The sequence below is a fragment of the Cupressus sempervirens genome, chromosome 9 (assembly GCF_028749045.1).
Source record: "Cupressus sempervirens isolate cs-2001-9-10 chromosome 9, ASM2874904v1, whole genome shotgun sequence".
NCBI lineage: Eukaryota > Viridiplantae > Streptophyta > Pinopsida > Cupressales > Cupressaceae > Cupressus > Cupressus sempervirens.
The window spans coordinates 438,016,061-438,039,715 of NC_143126.1; the positions used below are offsets into that span (position 1 = coordinate 438,016,061).

Sequence of the window (23,655 nt, forward strand, 5' to 3'; positions counted from 1 at the left end):
ACATTCTACAATATTGTTGAAGTATTTTTATTTCAATTTAAAACAAAATTGGCACATAATGACAAAAATTGTACCACAAGATAGATCAATGTAATTATCCAAACAAAATAAATCTACCTCTACATTATTTTTCAAAAACTATTATTTGTCTTGCTCATCATTAATTGCTTAATACAAAGTAGATATTCTCTTGGTCACATATGATTTAAATGTATTTCTATATTTTTCTTTTACGGCAACAAAATCAATATACATTATGTATCAATGACATTTCATTTTTTAAATTTTGTATTAGCTTATTAGTCAATGTTGTATTTGCATATACAAGTATAATACAATTTATTTTTTAACTCAAATTTTTTTACAAACTAAATATATGACTAATGCAATAACAAATTATACATCGGCAGGAACTAGACGCTATGCGTCCTTGTTTTAATAAGCCCATGAAAAATGAATTCTGTGACTAAATAAAATGTCATCCTAGGTAATATAATAAAAATAGGGAGAATGGGGCATATGAAAAAAAAAGATGAGGCACCTTGTGTGACTAAATAAAATGTCATCCTAGGTAATATAATAAAAATAGGGAGAATGGGGCATATGAAAAAAAAAGATGAGGCACCTTCCCTATTTTCATATGACCGTTCTCCTAAGGATCACTGGCCCACCGTCATAGTAGACCAAAACCTCTGCGCAGCGCAAGCAAACAGGTGACCTAAAATCATGTTTCATAAAACACCTACTGAAAATTTCTTTCATGAAATTTCTTAGTAGCCGTACTGTTGTATGGCCTGTTTGGGTTTCAAAGCGGTGAACAAATTCCTTTAAATTCGCGAACCGACGTGAGTACATAAGAACACCCTCTGCAAATGCCAACGCCAGCGGCTACAATGAAAACTCATCATTCCAAAAATAACAATGATTTTAATCAACATAGAATGAAAGGCGGCGATAGAAGGCAAAGGGATTTCGACTACGGGGGAATGAAGAACCAGAGGAACAACTACCCGAAGCAGCAACCTAGAGGAGAAGAGAATTTTCCAGCTTCTGAAAAATCTTTTCTCAGGTAGGGACTCCCTGACCGACCTACATGGTTCAATTGACCTGCTTTGATGTCTATTTCTATTTTGTGAGTGTAGCTGAATAAATGAATACGGTTCTGATTCATTTTAATGTTTTAAGAGCTAATTGTACAGTTTCCCATGTTAATTGAAGCAAATGATGCAACCCATCTTTTGCCTTATTCATAGAGGAACACAATTCCAACATAGTGATATACCAGAGTAGTACATAGCTTTCATACAATGGACATCGAGAACGAATGAGAGGAGCAATGGGGACGAAATCCCAACAGCCATATTAGTAAATAGCTTGTAAAGTATGAAGCTTGAACATTACATAAGACAATAACCACAAGCTAGAGTCCAGTTACAATACATCCAAACCGCGGCAGTGCGACTGTCCTAAAGAGGAAGGATGCTAACAGATCGAATGGGAAACTTGTGCGTTAAAATGTGTTTACAGATTGACAAATAGTTTTTCATGTGCCTGCTGCCTATCAAGGTTTGATTTTGTCTGAGGTCATCTGAATAAAATGAACAAGACCAAGTAAAAAGTCCTGGGAAACTTGGATGGAATGACATCTAAGCGAAAAGGTTGCTTATAATACTGATGTTTGACTTTTCACCAATATATTATTTAAAGCCTTGCTGTATAGGGTTACTTTAGCTAGGTTAGTTACTGGTTACCTATGCTAAGCGATTCTTTTGATCAGATTACACATCCCATATCCCTGTAGACCGTAAAAGGCTCAGTATCCCGACCTCCATGTACTTGGCTAGAGGGTCTGTGGCGCTGCCACATTAGAGGGGTGTCAGTTCCAATGTGTGCGAAGTCTCAATTATACTGACAACTTCCATACTAATTAAAGATCTAGTTAAATATTTCTTTAAATAACAATTAGACTGGCATGGAACAGCCATACAGGCACAGAGAACCAGAAAATGGATAAGAGGAGGCAAGGATAGGCATGTTAGAGTGACAATGAAGAATGCAGGAAACAAAAACAGCATCTTAAGTAATAGAAAATTTCTCAAAGGCACACATATATATCTCGATGATGACCTTACTTTAACACAGCAGGAAGAAAGAAGGAAGGAATGGGAAAAAGTGAAAACAGCAAGAGAAAACGGCAAATGGGCATGGCTACAAAATGGCAGAGCCCAAATCAGCGACAAAATTACACACAATAAATAGGAACTTGGGCCTACCTAGGAACATTTAACTATAGTCAACTAGAATTGTAGAGGTTATCCTTGGAGAAGAGGACTTGTGTTAGGGCCGATAGCTAGAGATAATGACATCATTATGCTTACCCCAAACTCATGAACATGATGGATTTAGGGTTCCAGATTTTGAGGGGTATAAAAAGGTATCACTGTGGAACTAGAAGATAGAAAATGGTAAGGGGCATGAAGGCATCACCGTTCTGATTAAAGAAATTTGGAGAAAGAAGATGTAAACAAGCAGTATATATGGATAAAAATAATAGAGAATCGGATTTCTACAATGGTGACTGCCTGCTACTTCACCCCACAAGACTCAAAAATGTATAAAAAAACATAGATTGGATTGAGAACACCCATTTGCTGCACTCAAAAAAGACCAGCAGCTTTTAGCTCTCTAGGGGAAATAATGATAATAGGTGATTTCAATGCTAGAACAATGAACAACCAAATTCTCAACCTTAAGGAGGGTTGCAAGGAAAGAAAAGACCTGGTTTGGCTAGAGGAAGAGGGGACACAAAAATGGGAAGGATCATTGCAGGACAGCATGGGAAAGGTTAACCACTGTGGGGCTGAATTACCAGGATTATGTTGGCTATATAACATGGTCATATGCAATGGTATGAAAAAATGGCCTAAATCGGGTGGAATCACATGCAAAAGACATGATGGGCAAAGTGTTGTAGACTATGTCATATGCTCACAAGACTATTATCTCAAAGATAACTAACTTTGAGATAGAGGAATGCCCCATGGAGCTAAAGTCCGACCATAACCCCATCTCGATAAGGGTGACCACCCACATTAAGGATCAACATAATGTCTCAAAACCTTTGCAGAAGAGGAAGATGCTCCCGACTGACAAAGTTTTAATGACACAAGAAAACCATAATATTTTTCGAGACTCTCTTGTAGGCTTTCTAGTGTTCAGGGGAAATATCTCAAGCCTTCTAAACAACATTCCATGGACAAGGATAATCTTGTTCTTACTATCAATAAAGCCCTAAATGAGTGTAAAAGATCTAAGGCCAAAAGAAAAGACAAGAACACTTTTTCGGCCAATCCATGGTTTGATGAGGAGTGCAAAATGGGAAAAGGAGTTGGAAAAAGAACATGAACAGAGAAAGCACAAAAAGAATATGATCAACTGATTAAAAAGAAGAAAGAGGAATATGTGAACATGAGAAGGATCGAGTTGATTAATCTTGGAAAAAGCAGCCCCAAAAAGTTTTGAAACGAGCTTTAGTAGAGAAAAACATAGATATAGAACAACATCACAGGAACCAGATGGCTAGAATATGCCAAGACTCTCTACGAGTGTGATTTAAGAGAGCATAGAACCATGATAACTAAGACTATAGCTGATTTATTCAGCTAGAAGGATATTATTCAAGGCATAAGGAGGTTAGTTGCTGGTAAAGCTCAAGATATAGATAGGCTACAGGCTGAATACTTAAAGTGGGGTGCTGAAACCTTGGCACCACACATCACTAGGATCTTCAACAGCATCAATAGAGAAGGCTTCCCTATAAATTGGACACCAAGTGTGGTGATTTCACTCCACAAAAGCGGTCCACAAAAGCGGAGACATAAACAACCCTTCTAATTACCAAACTATCATGATCAATCCACTCTTTGAAAAGTTATTTGGCAGCATGGTAGAAGGGAAAATCAATAAATGGGCTGAAATAGAAGGCAAAAGAGCAAAAGGGCAAGTAGGCTTTAGACTAAAACACTCTACTATAGATCATGACATCACTCTCAGATATTTGGTAGAGAAAATTTGGGACACTCAAGGGGCCGAGGCTTTCTGTTGTTTCGTGGACTTTAAAAAAGCATTTGACACAGTGACACGTAACGAACATTGGGATAGAATGGAAGAGTTGGAAGCTCCTAAAGAACTTAGGCCTGCTGTTCACAGGTTGTATGAGCAGGTCAAAGCTAAAATCAAAATGACCGAAGGGCTATCAAAAGATTTTGGTAGCAACATCGGGGTTAAACAAGGGTGTCCGCTATTTCCAACCTTATTCGGGCTCTATATTGACAAGTCAGAAGAATGGATAAACAAGACTAATGGTGAGGGGGTACAGCGGGCTTACTTTGTGATAAGATTGCTTCTATATGCAGACGATCTCATCATACTTGCTAGAATGGCTAAAGGTTTGAAAGAACACTTGAAAGTGCTAGAAAGTTTTTGCCATGAGTTGGGAATGCAAGTGAACACTAACAAAACCAAAGTTATGATCTTCTCGCTAAAAAAGAATAGGGGTATACAAGACGAGTTCTTGTTTGAGGGTAACCCTCTTGAGATTGTGGAGGAGTACAAATACTTGGGTATAGATTTTCATAACAAACTCAATTGAGATACATGCAGATCAAAAAGGATTTAAGGGGGATGGAAGACACTATATTCTCTACAAAATAGGTGTAGGAATGTAGAATTATGGGATTGGACGACCATGAAAACTCTTTTTGGTCTGCTGGTCACTCCGGTTATTCTATATGGATGTGAAGTTTGGGGCGACAGTATGTCTGAACAGAAATGACGACAGGTAGAAAGAATTCAAAAACACATGCAATCTCAAAGTCAAGACCACAGTGCCCTATGAGATCTTATTGGCTGAGGTGGGTTCCTTTCCACTAGAAGCTGTCACATTGATTCGGATGCTAAGCTATTTAAAGCAAATCCAAGGTTTGGAAAAACATTGCTGGCCCAAGCTAGTCGTAGATGAAAAACTTGTCAGGTGAAAAAACACATGGATGAAGCAAAATGACAAGTGAATGCGAAAATGGGATATTAGCATCCATACTCGTCCTGATAGTATTAAAGAAATAAAGAAGTTTGTCATGGGAAAATTTCGCAATATCATATGGACAAGGCACATGGGGCGGAAAAAATCTTATTACATTAAAGAAATTAACCCCACTTTTAGTCATGATGAAAAGGCATATATAAGAGCACCTATTAATTGGAGAGCAAAAATGTTGATAGCGCATCTCAGAACTAGTTCACACCGGCTGCGATGTGAAACTGGTAGATGACAAGTTCCAAAAGAAGAATGGGCAGACAAAACTTGTTTATTTTGTAATATGGAAGTAGTAAAGACGAAGCAACGCTTTGTCAAAGATTGCTTGGCATACAGTGACATCAGATCTGGTTATACAAAGATATTACAAAACAGGGACTTGAACTACTTATTTGAGGAGGATCAAGTGAAGAGAACGACGACTTTGATTATCAAACTTTAACAACGGAGAGACAAGTTAACCAAAAGTTTGCAGCTAGATTAGTTCTGCTCCTACCTTAGGGGGGTGATCGTGTGGGTCCCATAGGCTACTTTAGCCTTGTGGATGTCATTAAAATCTATCATATCATATCATATCAATGTTCAATAAGGTGGAAGTCAAACATAGAAAAGTTGCACTGAATAGGAGAAGTTAAGTTAATAATGTTGAACCTGGATATTTTCATATTGTATGTGGGAAATAGAAGCTGGAGAAACTTTCACGAGGATACGTAGCAGGACTTCCATGAATTTAAGGAATAGAATTTTCAAATTTTCCAAATTATGAAGGTTCAAAGTATTTCTCGTGGCCGCTGTTATATAAGATCAAACATTAACAGGGGGCAACTAAGCTTATTGTGGATTGTGAGTGTTAGGAATAACAATGCACAATATACTATTGTTGAGAGGGAGGCGGGGCGGAGGCAGGTGGGTGAAATTATTGTATTAATCTCAAAACTTGGATAATTAAGTTCAATGAACAAGAAATAACACCATAACACGTAACACTAGATTTTCTGACGTGGAAACCCTGTTAGTTAGGAGAAAAACCATGGTGGGGATCTAACGCACTAGATAATGTACCGGTACATATAAAACTTTGTTAAAGGATGATGGGGAATGCACATGCATTCAGGCACTTGCCTGGAGCTCACTCTCAAATAACAAGGGCAACAACTCTGATTGGGACAAAAATCAAATTGCAATAGGACAACAATCCAGATTTGGGCAACAATCCACTGAAAAGTGAACTGATTGATAGTATCAACTCTGTCAATACAGTTACAATGAAGTGCATCAACTCTATTAGATTCCACTAGTACCTCTTCTCAAGGTCTCTGAAATATGACCACTGACTTTCCTCTATATCACAACCTTTCATCAAATCCACATTCGCAATCTCAGCTTTGCATCATCATCATAGCACACACACACTTTTAATTCACCAAAGAGTCCTCTTCTTAAAAACAAGTCCATAACTCTTCATTAGGTTGGCCTAACAAGAGTCCATAATTCAAAATAAATTACATCATCCATTACAATTATCATGTCAAATAGGACACATCTATAATCCATACAAACATTATCAATATGCTATGACAACATTAATTAAAAGCAACACATTTCCTGATTGAGTCGGCCAAGAAACACTTCACCGTCTTCTATCCAAAGAAAAATCTGTCTTCCTTGTCTTCAATCCATGAACAAATTGAGTAGTGAGTGCATATCCATGTTTGAATAATATCACTAGCTTCGTATACCAAGATTTGGCTCCACCAAAATTTTCCTAAGAAAATACTACACTACTGTCCATAACAGTTCTATAGATTAACTGTCTGCAACCACTCTCCGGTAAATTCACTAAAACCTCTGCAAATGAAAGCAGCAATACTTGCGATGGCAAACTTATTATCTCAACACATCCAATAACATAATCCGATCAACGCATGCCCTTGTCTTAGAAACAGTGTCTTCACCAAAATAATCTAATACAAAGATCAACCATATTAACATAGGGATGTGTCGCCCCCCTTTAGCCCCATGTTGCAGAGATCGGGACACACCGGGGACTCCGTTCCTCCGTCCCTTGTGGCACCACCAGATTCCGCCACCTCCACCAAGATGGGGGGACTTCTTGGTGTTTGACTGTTTGCTGGTTCGACTATTTATGTTCAATGCACAATGTTCCAATTCAATGCAATGTTCAATTATTCATTCTTTTACATCTTTATATCTTATATTGTAATACATCTTTTCATAACTAGCATTTTACGTACCATATGTATAATATATACAACCCTTCCTGTACCTTGCCACCGTCCCCCCGCCGTCCCCCCACAGTCCTCAAAATAAGGCCCCTTTGTCCCCTGTCACGGATACTTGTCCCCCTTGTTCCATTGTCCCCTCGTCCCCAAGGGTGGTGCAACTATGAGATCAACTCAAGTACATTGTCTATCTAACATATATGTTGACATCAATGACAAAACACTAAAGCCAAACCATAAACAAAAGTAACCAGCTACAATTCTATCAGAAATCTTTCCAAATATCCAATAATGTCTTCCTTTGGCATTGATGGTAACACATGTTGTGAAAAACTGATCAATGCACAAAGTTACATCATTATCTTCTTTCATAGAATGTCTCTCTTTTTAACATCATCCACCCTTACATAATTCTGTTTTTCACCTAGATCTCTCCCCCTTTGACATCAATGGCAAAGTTGGGACATCTCTCCCTTTTATCCATGCCAAACTGTACCAACTACTCCCCCTTAGGAGCAGCTCCCAAATTATCAAGTCCGGATTTAAGATAAGTCTATTAAGACTGTTGTACTGATGCATCCCTGCATCATCTAGTTCTGAATAGGAGGGGCCATGACCTAAAGCATACGTCTGATATAATCAAGGCATCTTTAGGTAAGAGCTTTGTGAGAATATCTGCAATGTGTTCCTTAGTAGCCACATATGACAACTTAATTTCTTTCTCATTCACCTTCTCCCTTAAGAATGATATTTGATTGATACATGCTTTGTCTTAGAATGCAACATAGATTATAATTATAGCACTTGAATTACCACAATAAATAGTAATAGGATCATTAATGACAACTCTGATATCCTTCAACATTTGCTTCATCCAAACAACTTGAGTACAATTAATAACAATAATAACATACTTAGCTTCAGTAGTAGATTGTGAAATACAATCTCGCTTCCTACTTAACCATGAAACTAATCTTCTTCCCAAAAAGAATGTGCCTCCACTAGTGCTTTTCCTGTCATCAACATTTCTTGCCCGGTCTACATCAGTATATGCATGAAGTGTAAAATCATTATCTCTGCCATACCACAAACAAAAATTTACTGTATCCTTAAGGTATTTGAATATCCTGTTAACAACTGCAACATGTGATTCCTTTGGTTTAGCTTGAAACCTTGCAGCATTTCCAACAGCATTTGATATGTCTGCTGGTCTTGTATGAGTTAGATATTGGAATCCTCCAATCATTGATCTGTGTCTTGTCTGATTGGTATCCTTTGAATCATCATCTTTAGTCAATTTATATTTTGTAGCCATAGGTGTTCAACTGGCTTTGAATCTTCCATAACAAATTCCTATAGCAATTCCTTAAGATACATGGACTGTGATATAAAAATCCTTGTCTTAGCCTGTATACTTTGCAAACCAAGAAATAAGTTTATCTCACCTGTCATAGACATCTCAAATTCTTTTTGCACTTAATTAGCAAAATCTGAACCCATTTTGTCATTTTTACCAAAAATAATATCACGTAAAACTACGTCAACAATAAAGATGCTTTCAGAATTAACCTTGAAATACAAATCACTGCCAGCAAGACCTTTATCGATTCCAAGTTTCAATAAATTCTTATCTGACCTTGCATACTAGACTGTCAGAGCTTGCTTCAATCCATACAAGGCTTTTTTCAACTGGTAAACCATGTCTTCTATAAGTAAATGAAAATCCATTAGGTTGCTCAACATATAATTCCTCTTCTAATTCTCCTTTCAAGAATGCTGACATCCTATCCATCTGATATACCTTGAAGTTTTTGTAAGCAACATATGCAAGAAACATTCCAATTTCCTCAAGTCTATCAATTTGAGCAAAATTTTCATCAAAATTCATCCCTTCGATTTGTGAACATCCTTTTCAAACCAATCTTGCTTTATTCCTTATTACTTCACCATCCCCATTCAGTTTGTTTCTAGAAACCCATTTAGTTCCGATAACAATTTTGTCTTCAGGTCTAGGAACAAGGATCCATGTATTGTTCTTTTCAATTTGATCCAATTCTTCTTTCATAATTTTTATCCAACTATCATCATTACATGTTTCATCAACAATTATAGGTTTAACTTGAGAAATTAAACAAATTTCATCTCTAACAATCCGTTTCTACTCTTAACTCCTCAATTCTTATTACCACTAATTTGATCTTCAGTATGATTAAGTTTTACATACCTTGTAGTTTTAGGAACAATAGATTCTTGTGCAACAACATCAGTTCCATTGTTAATTTCTTCAACTGATTCAATCTGATCTTGATTCTTATTCTGATCTTCTGCGATTTCAATCTGATTGTCTTCATCATCATCTGATCCATAACTATAGGTTCTTTTCTGAATCCAAAATCTTTCATCTACCTTCATATTACCACTCTTAACTAGCCTCTTCAATTTGAGATTGTAGCATCAATAGGCTCTGCGCTTGGTTGAATATTTAAGAAAAAATCCTTCATCACTTGTAGGATCAAGTCTAGATCATCATCTCTTTAAGGTAGCTATTAGCTTCTAAAAATTCTGAAATACTTGACTGTAGGCACATGACCATACCATAACTCATAGGGTGTCTTATCAATTCCATGCGTAATCTGAACTCTATTCAAAGTGTAGGACGCTGTAGAAACAACTTCTCTCCAATATGTTTGAGGCACCTTTACTTCCAACATCATAGTCCTTGCAGTGTGAAGGATTGTTCTGTTCCTTCATCCTGCTATACCATTCTGCTAAGGGGTTCTAAGGGCTGACATCTGTCTCTTTATCCCATGTTCTCCACAATATGCATTGAATTCTCCTGAAGTAAATTCTCCTCCTCTGTCTGATCCTAGGCATTTCCATCTTCAAACCTATCTCAGGCTCAACTTTGGCTTTGAAGATTTTAAAGTTTTTAAAAGCTTCTAATTTATCCTTAAAAAATGCAACCCACATCATCCTAGAATAGTCATCAGTGAAAAGAATGAAATATCTTTCCACAGCAAGCTCTTCTCTTAGTAGGGTCACTTAGATCTGTATAAACTAGATCTAAAATCCCATTTGCAATATATGTATTGTTCTTGAATGTGGATCTTGTTTTCTTTTCCATCATACATTCCTTACATATTGCATTAGTAGGCTTCATCTACTTAGGCAAATCTCTAACAACATTAGTAGAACTGATCTTCACAATGTAATCAAAGTTTACATGACAAACTTTCGTATGCCATAGCCAACTATCACCAATCTTAGCAACCAAACATCTAGTTTCTCCAGAATTCAGATGCTCCAAGAAAATGTGTCAGAATTAGGAACAAAATATGCGGAAAGAACATATAAATCAGAAACCTTGGGCGTGGTGATGGCAGTAAGGCATTAAATAATATTGTCAGGCTCCTCCACAAAATGGCACTCCAGATCTAGCCAAAAATGGTGATAATCATCAGCAATGAATTCTGAAAAACTAACATGAAATCTTCAAATGCCAATCACCAAGTTCACTTGCAAATCTTGAATCAGTCCAAAATGTTCCCAATAACATCTGATTACTGCAATGAATGATTTTAATATTAGTCCAATGAATGATATGAAGGCAGTGAATGATCAATGATGCCCCAAACTCTGAGATCAGCAATGACGCCCTTAGTATTTGCCCAAAAACTATTGGCCAGCTGTAAACCTTGCTATGAACTCTTCAAAATGAGCCTCAATGCAACCTCTGTGTGAGGATGTCCTATAGGAAATGAGAGTTTTATCACTAATTCCGACAACAAGTTCAAGAGGGTCTTCATCCTCTCAAACCCTGAACTTACCAAAGATTTTTGTCCTTAGATGCCCTAGAATGGATACATTGCTCATTTAAAATTTATTCTTTTTAAATATTCAAAATTGGTTTTGTTATAATAATATTGTTTAAAAATAAGCTTTATTTTAATTATAATAATATTATTAAGTTGCCCTTAAATTGGGAGTTGTTGGGACCAACTTAAATAATATAAAAAAGGGAATGACACTAAATAACCAGCAACAAATTTGTAAATAATAAATGGAAAAACAAACTCCTAAGTAGCGGTGCCTCAAATCTGAGAATAAACTGTTCTAAATAGAATCTATTAAACATAGTCTTGGACTGCTGAATGTGGCACTCTATATTAAAGAATATAAAACTCCTAAATAAAGGCTTTGTAGTGTGCCCAATCTAGAAGCTGACTGTGAACTTGACACTCGTAATAATTTGATACCAGATTTTTCTCCAGTGAAAAAGGTTGTGAAAAGGGTTTGAATTTGAAGGTGTTAATTCACCCTAATCATTCTATTCAAATTTAATCGAGTCTCAACATCAATGGTGCACCCAGACATGGATAGTACTTATGCCTTGTTTGGTAATAAGTTTACAATGGTAGATCTTTAATCATACTGCATTTTTTAACTTGCATAGAAGAATTTAATTGTTTTGGATTTGTGGTAAAGCTTTAAATAATCAAGTTGAAATTCTGGTTTCTCTCCTGCAGGAAAAATCTTGATCCTGAAACAGTTCAGTACTATACAGAAATATCATCTCTTCTTGCAAAGAGTACCACTGACACAGAGGAGAGGGCTATCCTTTGTTCAAATGCTCTCGAAGAAAGTCGGGGCAAAGAGTTCCAACTTGTGTGCGATAAAGTTTTCAGTAGACTATTTGAAAATCTCATCTCAAGCTGTGAAAGGGACCAGCTTTGCCAGTTTTTATTAAGATGCGTCAAAGTTTTTCCTTCTATTTCAATGGATCAATCAGGATCACATGTTGCTGAAGCTGCATTGAAATCACTAGCTTTAGCTCTCCAAGATTGTGATGCAAGGACAGAGAGTCACACAGTCATTGAGGAGGCATTAACTAATATATGCAAGGTATGCGGTATTATCTTTTTTTGGGTCCATTGATAATGAATTGAAGGATTGTTTATAAAGGTAGGAATTAAAAGCACTTTTGACTATTAATTATGGAAACTTTAATAATTTGATTTGCAGGAAGTTGCTGAAAATGTTCTAGATATTATGTGTAACCAATATGGATCACATGTTTTGCGTAGTCTTCTATGTCTCTGCAATGGTACTTTGCTCGAGTCTCTAGACAAATTTCATGTGAGAAATAGTGCCTCAACTCTAGCAAGCAGGTTGAGTGGTTCATTCCAAATGCCTACAAAGCAATTCAACCCTGCACTGTCGCAGGCTTTTCCTAAATTGTTAAAATTCATTGTTAGCAAAATCCTTGAATATTCCAAAGATAGCATCTCTGTAATACGAGCAGACACTTCTGGTGGCCTTGTCTTTCAGGTAATTATTGTACATGCTTGCTTCTGGTTGAGTTATGTAATTCTGAGTTTTAGCTTGATTAACTGTACCAACCTTGGAACACTTTTTTGAATTTGGTGAGAATAATTTCTGCTTTTCTTTTATCGCATTATTGATTGATGGCTGGCCTTAAAAGTTGCTTTTGCCAATTTTTACTGCAAATCAATTTGTTAAGTGCCATTTTTTGTTTTTGATCTATTCTTTTAAGGATATATTTTGTGGCCATTGATTCTTTCCTTGTTTTGTGATTATGATTATGATTGGTTTTTTTAAAATTACACAACTAAGCTGCTGAGAAATCTTTTATCTAGATATTATTACTCATTATCAATGTTCATAATGCCCTGTTTTCTTTTTTATTAACCTGAGGAAATCTGCTTGCAATATTCCCAAGGGCTTGCTTTTTGAGAGGGGAAATATTTTCATTTATAAATAATTGTTTTGAATTTGCTGTTAAACATTTAAAACTTTTTAACACTTCTTGATGTCTGTGCCTTAGTTTTTGGCTTCTTATTCATATATCTGATTATATTAGCTTCTTTTCTATTATCTACATCAGGTTTTGCTGTGTTGTTTATTCATCTTTGGTATTCTACAAAGTGATATACATGAGTTGAACTATAATTGAATGTAAATTACTTTTGTGTCCATTCTTTTTTTTGCTTAGACATGATTGATATCTTTTTCTGGAAATGGACTTCGGAGAAATCCTGTTAGTTTTTTTCTAAAATAGTCGATTCCTCTTGAGTTATATACATTGCTACAACAAAAATCACTTATTGCCTGCAGACCATTCTGAGATTATTAAAAGGGGACGATGAAGCAGCGGTAAAAGTAATTACTGCCCTTTTGGATTGTCATGAAAAGAACATCTTAAAGGAGGGAAAGATGTTAGAAGACGCTTCACGCCAGAATGTGCTGGATCTTATAATGGATCCAGCTAGCAGTCATTTAATGGAGGTAATGGCTATCTCTATGACTTCCATCAGGGTGTTATTCATTTTTGTAGGTTATAATTTCATAACAGAAATCATAAATGTCACAAGTTTTTATTCTGTAGCAACACATTGTTTATTACCTGAGTTATGCATGCACTCTTCATTGTCTTGTTATTTATTACTGCGGAAAGTCTATGTAAATTTTCATGCAAGGGAAAAAATAATGGCTTAAACTTTACATTTTTGGGGAACAGTTCCTATTTATTTAGCAAGGGGAAAAATAATGGTTTAAACTTGACATGTTTGGCGAACAGTTCCTAGTTACTGATTACTCATAATGATAGTAATTCACAAGAAATAAAACTGACCAAAGGTGATAACAAAATTAGCAATGTGAACAAGACATCTAAGCTCCAAAAGCGACAAGAAATCTACACAGAAGATTTTGGGCATTTTTTAGCATGATATATTTTTTCATGTAATACAGTTTCATCTAGTGGTAGCTGATCACAGTCAGAAAGAAAGAAATTATTTCAATGCTCACACATGACCAAAATAGGTCAACGGCACTTGGAAATCCAGCTAGTAACAATATATTTATTGTCAGTAACTTAGTAGCATTAATGTTTATGTAAGAGTCTTCTTCTGGATTCAACTGCAAACAATCACCTAAGAGCAGAAGCACTAATTGTATTTGATACATATAAGAAAATTAATGTATTTGTCACTTAAGAAAGTCATCAACACCACCGCCTTGTCAATCAAGCATTATATTATTGCATGTTTAACACATTCAAATGCAATGCTTGTCTATTTGCTGTTGTATTTCATTATTTTTCTTTTATGGTGTCTTAGGTCAATGGCACTTGGAAATCCAGCTAGTAACAATATATTTATTGTTAGTAACTTAGTAGCATTAATGTTTATGTAAGAGTCTTCTTCTGGATTCAACTGCAAACAATCACCTAAGAACAAAAGCACTAATTGTATTTGATACATATAAGAAAATTAATGTATTTGTCACTTAAGAAAGTCATCAACACCACCGCCTTGTCAATCAAGCATAATTTGATTGCATGTTTAACACATTCAAATGCAATTCTTGTCTATTTGCTGTTGTATCTCATTATCTTTCTTTTATGGTGCCTAAGTACCAACATTTGTATCAAATCACATCTATGTGGAAGAGTTGAGGCTGTTAATTGGGCTTCAACACAAAAGGAATTAACTAGAAGATATAATAGAGGGACTAGGAACTGCGCAAACACTTTACAGAAATGCAATGCAAGGGGCAAGTTTTTATGTTAAACACTTTATAAAGATTAAAATAAAAACTTTATAACATTAAAATCTATTATACATGAGTAATGGGTGGTTTCCATGGTGTCATATTATTGTATTTGAGTGTTTTAAGATTTTCACCATTTAGGTGTATTTTTTAATATTCAAGTCATGATCAGTACCACAATGAGTATTTTTAATGATAAGCATATCTCTATACTTCTATAGCTTGTTATGTACATTGGGCAGATGATATACGTGACTTTTATAGGAATAACATTTTTGTTCCTTACTGCCACATTTCTTATTTTTCATACCAGAACTTCAATTGTTCTATTACCATTGCCTATCTAATTTAGGCAACCTACATATCTGACACCATTGTCTATACAATTGAAGCTGGGTGAGTTGACATATATATAGAAAATGTTTGATAGAGAATTGAAGGTTATCAAGACCTTGTAAGGACACAGTGTTACAGAGTTTGATTGCACGATCATTTCATCTGTCTGAAAAATGGTTGAGACAAGAACAAAATTAATATTTAACGAATACGATAAATTATTCATCAAAACCTCTAGGACAGACATAAGTATGTTAGATCTTCAGGATGGTGGAAAGTCTTTGGATGAAAATCCCTTTTCATGGTGCATTGTACAAACTAAACAAGCCCATTTCTATAGACATTGCACAGAGAAGAACCATGATACAAGACAGAAGGCAAAATTGCTGCAGTGTGGGAGATATAAGCTTGAAGATGCACAAGCAAAATGTGCAATATGTACATTGGCGCAGAGGAAAATTGTGGGGGCAATTATTTCCACTTAAAGACCTTTCAAACAAATCCATTCTCAATTAAAGCTATGTTACTTACACTTATTCAAAGATATGGGTAGAGATCAAAATAATGGAACAATGATTTCTTCTCAATGTCATGAATGGAGGCCTTATACATGAATTGCATGAATTGCACTCACCTGGATCATTGCTCAGCTTGGCAGAGAAGGGAAACTGGTCAAACACATCCTTCTCAAAATGATTGCACAAAAACTAAGCTGTTTCTAAGATGCTTTGCAGTCTCCAGTATTATAACTTATTCCCATTCAAAATGTTGATCACTAGAAGGGAGTCTCCCTCCACTTCCAAACTTTTCACCCCTGACGAGACAGCTAAGCTGAACCCTTCTAGAACAACTAAAGATTTTGCTTCATTGTTTGACTTGACACCTAAAAAGAAAGAGGCCCCTTTTAATAAATTGGCTGGTTAAAGAATGAAACATCATGCTTGCAACAGCCAACCCTGGGTTTCCTCTACCTGCGCCATCAAAATTTATTTTGAAAGAACCACTGCTTGGCAGCATCCAAAAGGATAGTTTTCATGTTGATACTTTATTGATTACTCCATCAATGGATGGGTTGAGTACCCAAATTTACTCTGGTATCTGTTCTCATTTCTTTAATTTTTTTCCTTGGATCTCCTCATCCTTAGATACCAGAAGTCATGAGACCTAAAAGTGTTCCAGGGGACTTAAGCAGGAGAAACTTGATTTCTGTAGTGGTGTGAAGAAATTTTGGCCAATACTGGAAGTGCCAGCAAAAACTAAAAACTAAAATAGGATTAGATTTAAATGTTTGTTTCCTAGTTGTCAATTGCATCGAGAAGATCCCATTACGAATTGCATATTAGCTAAGTTACTGATTTGGACGCGGATTCCGGAAGCGGATATGGGATGCGGAGATTTGTTTTTGGATATGGATGTGGGAGGAAATGTATGTATGTATATATGTATGTATAATATGCAAAGAAATGCAAGAAATATACAAAAACAAATCATTTGATAGTATGACTATGATATGTAACCCTTCATCAAAATTCAAGATATTTCAAAATTCATATGATATATCAATACATGCTTGTCCAACATTAGGGTTTAGTCTTAGACAATAAGTTCAAATAGGTCATGTTCAAGATTCCAACAAAATAAAAACTTAGTTATTGATTGAAGATTCAATCAACTTGCATCAGAGTTTGAATCATAGGGATTTGCAAGAAAATCCAGTTTCTCATCATCATCTCCAACTGCTGAAAGATCATTTGAACCAAACATGGTTCCACTTATGCTAGATGCACCACATGCCACGCTATCATCATCACCATCTCCGATTGTAGTAAGATCATGGAGTGTTGCATCCAAATCCGCACACTCAAGGGCTACATCCCAAAGCTTTGTTACCCCTTGTAATGATCGTTCTTACGTGACAAAAGACACAAATTGGTGTGGACAAAGACCAAGTCCTCAGCTTTCTTGGAGCCCAACCGGTTGCGCTTCACTGAGTGGATAAAGAAATATGTACTCCAATTCCTTTCAGCAGTAGAAGAACTAGCAACCTAGATAGTTGTCACAAAACATACAAATGAAAAACAAATTAATTTTAAAGAATGTGTGAAACACTACATTTTAGAATGCAAGTGTAAACGTTAAAGTTTAAAACAAAAAAAATAAAAAACTTACTTGTGATAGGACCTTGATTGCAAGAGGTTGAAGATGCTTGAAAGGTTGACCATACATGTACCACCATGTGACAGCTCCCATTCTATTTTAGTCCTTTAGTGCGAATGGAGAATGCTTTAACCTCGAAGCAAACAGCCCAAATTCTACCCTCACTTTTTCATGCATTTTTTTTCCAGTGGGAAGAGTCTTGTAAGAGCTTTGTGGCACCCCTTAGCAATCTCCTCATCCGCAAATGGTGGAACTCTACCTGGCATACCAGGTACCTCCTCACTATAGTACCTAGGAGATAAGGCATATGCAAGCAGTTACAATGGGGTAGTCATCTTATTCCAGTGATGGTGGATAATTGCTTGCACTTGTTTGCATAAGGCTTCGCTTTTTGTGGGGTCACTCTCATGTGCTTGTATAGAATGTTTTACCTTCTCAACCATGGTGTCCATGCCATCATACACATCCCCCAAGCAAGGTGTATTTGTATCAGCAAAATGGAGCATAGTCATGATGGGCTCGGTGAAATCCAATACATATGCCACACGAGTCCACCAACTCTCATTCAAGATCAAATCCCTGACCTTTTGTGCTCTTTTTGAATTTGAGGCCTTCCATATGTCCCATTGATTACCGATGACCATTTGGTCCAATGCATCTTTTACCTTGAGGAGTTGTCTCATAACAATTGTATGAGATGTAAAACAGGTTTCAACAACCTAATCAAGTTAACAATATGCCAATTGACAATAAAATTATAAATTGTAATTTTTAACTAAATTACAAATCCATGAAACTTAATAATTTTAAAAAATCAATTTACCTTCAGCAACTCCAAAATGGAGTATGTTTTAAAAATAGATTGTGACATGTGGTGGTTTGTCACAAACATTTGTATCTTCTCCTCCTCTTGGTATATTTTTTTTCACCCAATCAATCTTTTGCATGATCAAGTTAAGGGAGTGAATAATGCATGGGGCTCAAAAAATATGGTCATATTGACTCTCAACTAAAGCACCCACACCCTTGCAATTTTTGGCATTGTTTGTGACCATTTGTACCACATTCTCACTACCCACCATCTCGATGGCCTTGATGAGAATTTTAGAAATGAATTTGAAATCCTTCACTTGCCTCTCACAATCAACAACCTTTAAAAACATTGCCCCTTTGGGGGAAATTGCAATCACATTAATCAGTGGCCGATTTCTTGTATCCTTCCAACCATCTGGGCATCCTTCACCCAATCTATCTATTTGAGTGCCAATCTTTTGCATGATCAAGTTAAGGGAGTGAACAATGCATGGAGTCCAAAAAATATGGTCATACCAACTCTCAACTAAAGCACCCACACCTTGCAATTTTTGGCATTGTTTGTGACCACGTGTACCACATTCTCACTACACACCATCTCAATGGTCTCAATGAAAATTCTAGAAATGAATTCGGAATCCTTCACTTGCCCCTCACAATCAACAACCTTCAAAAACATTGTCCCTTTGGGGGAAACTGCAATCATATTAATCAGTGGTTGGTTTCTTGTATCCTTCCAACCATTTGACACAATAGTTAGACCTGAAGTTTTCTAAGATTTTTTTGATTGGTTGATTCTATATGTGACTTCTCTTGTTGCAATAGAGTCATACGCACGTTTTCATACCCCCGGGCTTGTATAGTCAGCTGGTGATTCTTTGATTGTTGCCACCATTTCCTTCCAATATGGTGATCTCAACAAGTTGAAAGGAAGCCCATTCACATAGAGGCAACGTGCAATAGCTTCATTAGCGCGGTCTCTTCCCTCTGTTTTGCGGTGTGCAATGGGCCTCTTTTGCGAGTTGAAGTTCTCACTTCTTCCTCATCCTCTCCTGGCACAGGTACTTGCAAGAATGGGTGTTGGGAGGATGCAATTGGTTTAGTGTTTGCATGCATCTTGCTCTATGAGGATGGACCTTGATAGTAGCTTTTTTTTGATCTATTGATCAATGCATCAGTAGCTTCATGTTCTCTTACAAATGAAAGAATTTTTGCACTAGTGATCTAAGTACCAATTTTGCCTTTGCACATTCCAAATCCTTTGCCAGTAGGGCCCATAAAATGAAGATTCACCTGAGAATATGAGCTATTGAAAGGTTTTCCTTTGTTACTTTGACAATAATTACACTTCCAATAGTATGAGCCACCTCCTGACACCTGTGATATCCGTGTTGTATGTCTCCACAAAGGAGAACCTATATCAGTTTTGAAATTATTAGTCCTTTCCCCTCCTTGGCCTCCCACTAAACTTTGACTAGTACTACCATCGGTATCCATTCTTGCCTAGTTTTTTGCAACCTATTCTATAAGAAAATAAATAAATTTTAATTAGGTCCTAACAACTATGAACATCATGCATTCAAGTGGAAAGAAGTGAGAAAAAACTACTAAAATAGATACCCAAACTTGCTTCTATATATCTTTCAAAAAAAAATATTGAAAAAAGACGAAAAAAATTTCTTCAAGAACTTGAAAAAATTCATCAAAAACTAAAAACAATTCATCAAAATACTCAAGAATGGGATAGATCACTTACTTTGAATGATTTAAACTCCTTTGAGAAAGCTATCTCTCGCCCTTCAATCGATCCTCTTCGAAAATGCTGAACTTGGCTTCACAATCTCAATGCAAACTAGAGACCAAATGAGAAGTGGTTGTAGGTGCAAACAAATTTCCAAAATGAGTTGTGAATTCTTCAACATTCACCTTCAGGGTCGTTTTAGGGTTTCATAGCAAAAAAAAACCTAAAAAAATTAATTACAACATGTGCATAATGGGCAAGTTAAGTTGTTTTTAAGTTTTTTAAATTTGTTTTGGCCACTAGGCCCACGAATGCTCCCGGATGTGTTTGGAAGCCCTGCGGAAGCTGGCCGGAAGCCAGCCATAGGCTTCTGGATGCCAGCCACAGGCTTCCGGATGTGTTTGGAAGCTAGAGAAGCCAGCCATAGGCTTCCGGATGCATTTGGAAGCTAGAGAAGCCAGCCACAGGGTTCCGGCCAGCTTCTGCAGGGCTTCCGGATGCATCCAAAACCTGTTCGTATCGGCATCGACTTGGTAACTTAGCATATTAGTAGAACTAGAATGTGAAAATTTGAGGTGATTTATGGAAGCTTTTAATTTGTCTATTCAGGATGATCTCTTTCTAGATTTTTCATTTGCAAATCTAACTTCTCACAATGGTAAATTTGTTCTGGATTATTTGTACAGGTTATTTTGGAAGTTGCACCTGGTTATATCTACATGGAGATTTTTAATCGCTTTTTTCGTCATTCCTTGTTGGAAATTGCCTCTCATAAATCGGGCAACTTTGTTGTGCAATCATTGATTTCCTCTTCAAGAGATGAGGGTCAAGTATATTCTCCTGCCTGCTGTTTCTCACTTTCTAGTAATTTGTTTATAGCTTTACACCATTGCTATTTAACTTAGTGAAGTAGGATACTAATTTTCTTTCTGAATTTTTTGTTCTGGTCGTTAGTGGAAAATTCTTGGATAAAAGATTTGCATTATGAACCCATTACCGTATCTGAATAAACTTAAAGTCAACATGGTAGATACTAGAAAGAAGTAAAATATACCCCATAATGAGTTCATGAACCTAATTGAGGAAATTCACCTTAAGAAATTTGTGTTGTGTTACACCCCGTTACAACCTGCTGAAAGTTCTACTTCAAAATATCAGCTTTAGGTTTTTGGGCTTACCTAGTATAATTATGATTTGAGTTGTGAGCTGATTTGTCCCATTAGGGCTGACCTGCATTTTAAAACAACTTTATCTTTTAAGTATATATAGCTGAAATAATTAGTCTTTTCTTGTTCATTATCATTAATGATCAGTGTATAGAAGCAGTATTTGAGGAACAGGTCTAAGATTTCATAAGAAGCTAGTAGTGCATGCATCCTGACAAGAGCTGGAGGCCAAGATTCTGGCAACATAACATACAGAGCCCCTATAGAGAAAGATGCATGAAATGCTACATCTAAGCACAGCTGCTGTAGAACCATAATCCGATTGAAGGACTTATCTCAGAAACATCTTTCCTTCAATCCTGACCAACTGATCTAATCCAGACCAAGCTGGCAATCAATGAAAACAAAAAGATGCTAAGCAAAAAGGCTTCATATGGTCCTGACAACACAAGCACCAGAGGCATTCTTGTCATGATGTTTAGTCCTCATGCATAGCCTGAATAACTTTTCCTGGTCCAAGATAGGAGGCTTCTTCTTGATCTTTTCATAGGGGTTGGAACCACAAGAGACTTGTAACATACAAGCTTGGTTTGACATAAAAAAACAGCACTGGAACATGAAGCACCTATGTGCCCAACAAGAGAAATGATGGAAACTGGCAACACACAAACTGGAGGAGTATGAAAAATCTAAAACACTAAAGTTCCTTGCCAACTCATCAACAGCGGTCCTTATTGAAGAGTAATAAATTTTGCCAATTGCTAGTTGGATAAATTTGGAAATAAACAGAGTGGTTGTGTAATCTTTACTTGTTATTCTTTGAGCGGGCAAAACACATTCATCTGATGACAGTTAATCATCCAGTGAGGTACATTGAGACTGGACTCTGTCAATAGGTTTCAGGTATACTTTTCACAATTGCTGCATACCAAAGAGATCACACAGCAAGTAGAGGAAACTTCTTATGACTAGTAAACAATGATTCTTTCTTTAAAGTATTTATCCAGAGGCTCTAATTCATATTTTCCTAAATTTGTTGGACAATTATTGATCATGGGTATGCATACAAATACAATGTCTTTAATGGCTTGTAGGACTTGCCAACCATTCTATGAAGTGGAGATTGTAAGTATTTGTGCTGATCTGATTTACTTATACACAATTTCACCCGTACCTTGAGTTCTTAATACAATTTCTACGAATTTTGATCTCATATGAACTTTAGCATTAGGGAAGATAAAACTTATTATCTACATGCTATTTTTTGAATGACATTTTGCATCATATGTTCTAATCCACTCATGTTGCATGGCAAATGGAGATGCCCCAAAATCATGTGAAAGTTCGGTATGTGAGATAAGTTGTCTGAATCCAAGAATGGTTTTGAATGTGTGCTCTGAGATGTGGAGCTGAGAGGTCTAAATTGCTGCATGCTTTCAGTATACCAAATGACATTCACAATTAGAGTAAAATATTAAATACGACTAGAAAATCTAAGATACTTTCCATCACGAGAATGTTTATGCAGAAATCCACCTCTCTTAATTTGTAACTATTTTACTAGGGATCTCTTTGAATGAGTGACATGTTAAAAATATTATGATAATAGATAGTTTCTATTAATGTTTGTTAAGTATCTAACGGTTATCTATTGTAATCTTTTGTAAATATTAGAATGTTTCTAATATTTAGTTTTCTGTTTTTAGAATAGAATGTTTCTATTCTTTACGATTGTTTCTTAAGGAAACATCGTTCAGTTTGTTGTATAAATTGATCTCTTGATCACTTTTAATAACAAGTAAATATTTTCCAATTACTTCGTAATATGGTATCAGGGCCAATACTAGAATTTTTTTAGGAAATAATTATAATTTCTTGCTTGAAATTATTTGTCTTTTTATTTTCAAAATTATTTATATGCATATTTGCTTCCAATTCTCTCTATAATTTGACTAGGGTTTCTGTTCAGTTCATAAGGTACAACACTCGGTGAAGGTTTTGCAAATGGGTTTGCAAGCTTTGGGTTTAACCATGAGGAAACTCTGTAGTTAAGCGCGCTCAGGGTGGAGTAGTACTGAGATGGGTGACCTCCCGGGAAGTCCCGGTGCTTCACCCCTGTGAGCATCACCTAGATCCAATGAGTGCTAAGTGTTCCATTTATTCTCATGAGAGATGGATTCATGTTGAATCACTACTCATGAAACATGGGTCAATGAGTTTGACTCAAAATCACACAGCTAAATCTTGATAGCAATATCACAACTTGACTTGCTGTGGAAATTATCTCCTACTTATCAATTGATGAGCTTAAGGGGCTTTCTATTGAATGGTTCATAAGGCACAACACTTGGTGAAGGTTTTGCAAATGGGGTTGCAAGCTTTGGGTTTAACCATGGAGGAAACTCTGTAGTTAAGCGCGCTTAGGCTGGAGTAGTATTGGGATGGGTGACCTCTCGGGAAGTCCCGATGCTTCACCCTGGTGAGCATTACCTAGATCCAATGAGTGCTAAGTGTTCCATTTATTCTCATGAG

At 36.3% G+C, this 23,655-nt stretch overlaps 1 protein-coding gene across 2 annotated transcripts in view; it reads left to right on the top strand.

Moving 5' to 3' along the window:
• The first annotated feature begins 714 nt into the window (after positions 1-714).
• Positions 715-23,655, top strand: part of PUM23 (pumilio 23) — a 110,834-nt gene continuing 87,893 nt past the window's right edge. The window contains exons 1-5 of one of the 2 annotated variants that reach the window (XM_089800506.1): positions 715-1,069; positions 11,865-12,240; positions 12,361-12,666; positions 13,474-13,644; positions 20,644-20,787. In XM_089800506.1, coding sequence (XP_089656632.1) covers positions 873-1,069; positions 11,865-12,240; positions 12,361-12,666; positions 13,474-13,644; positions 20,644-20,787 — 1,194 coding nt within the window. In that variant the 5' untranslated portion in view covers positions 715-872. The remainder of the gene's footprint in view (positions 1,070-11,864; positions 12,241-12,360; positions 12,667-13,473; positions 13,645-20,643; positions 20,788-23,655) is intronic. The other variant, XM_089800507.1, reaches the window with a different exon arrangement.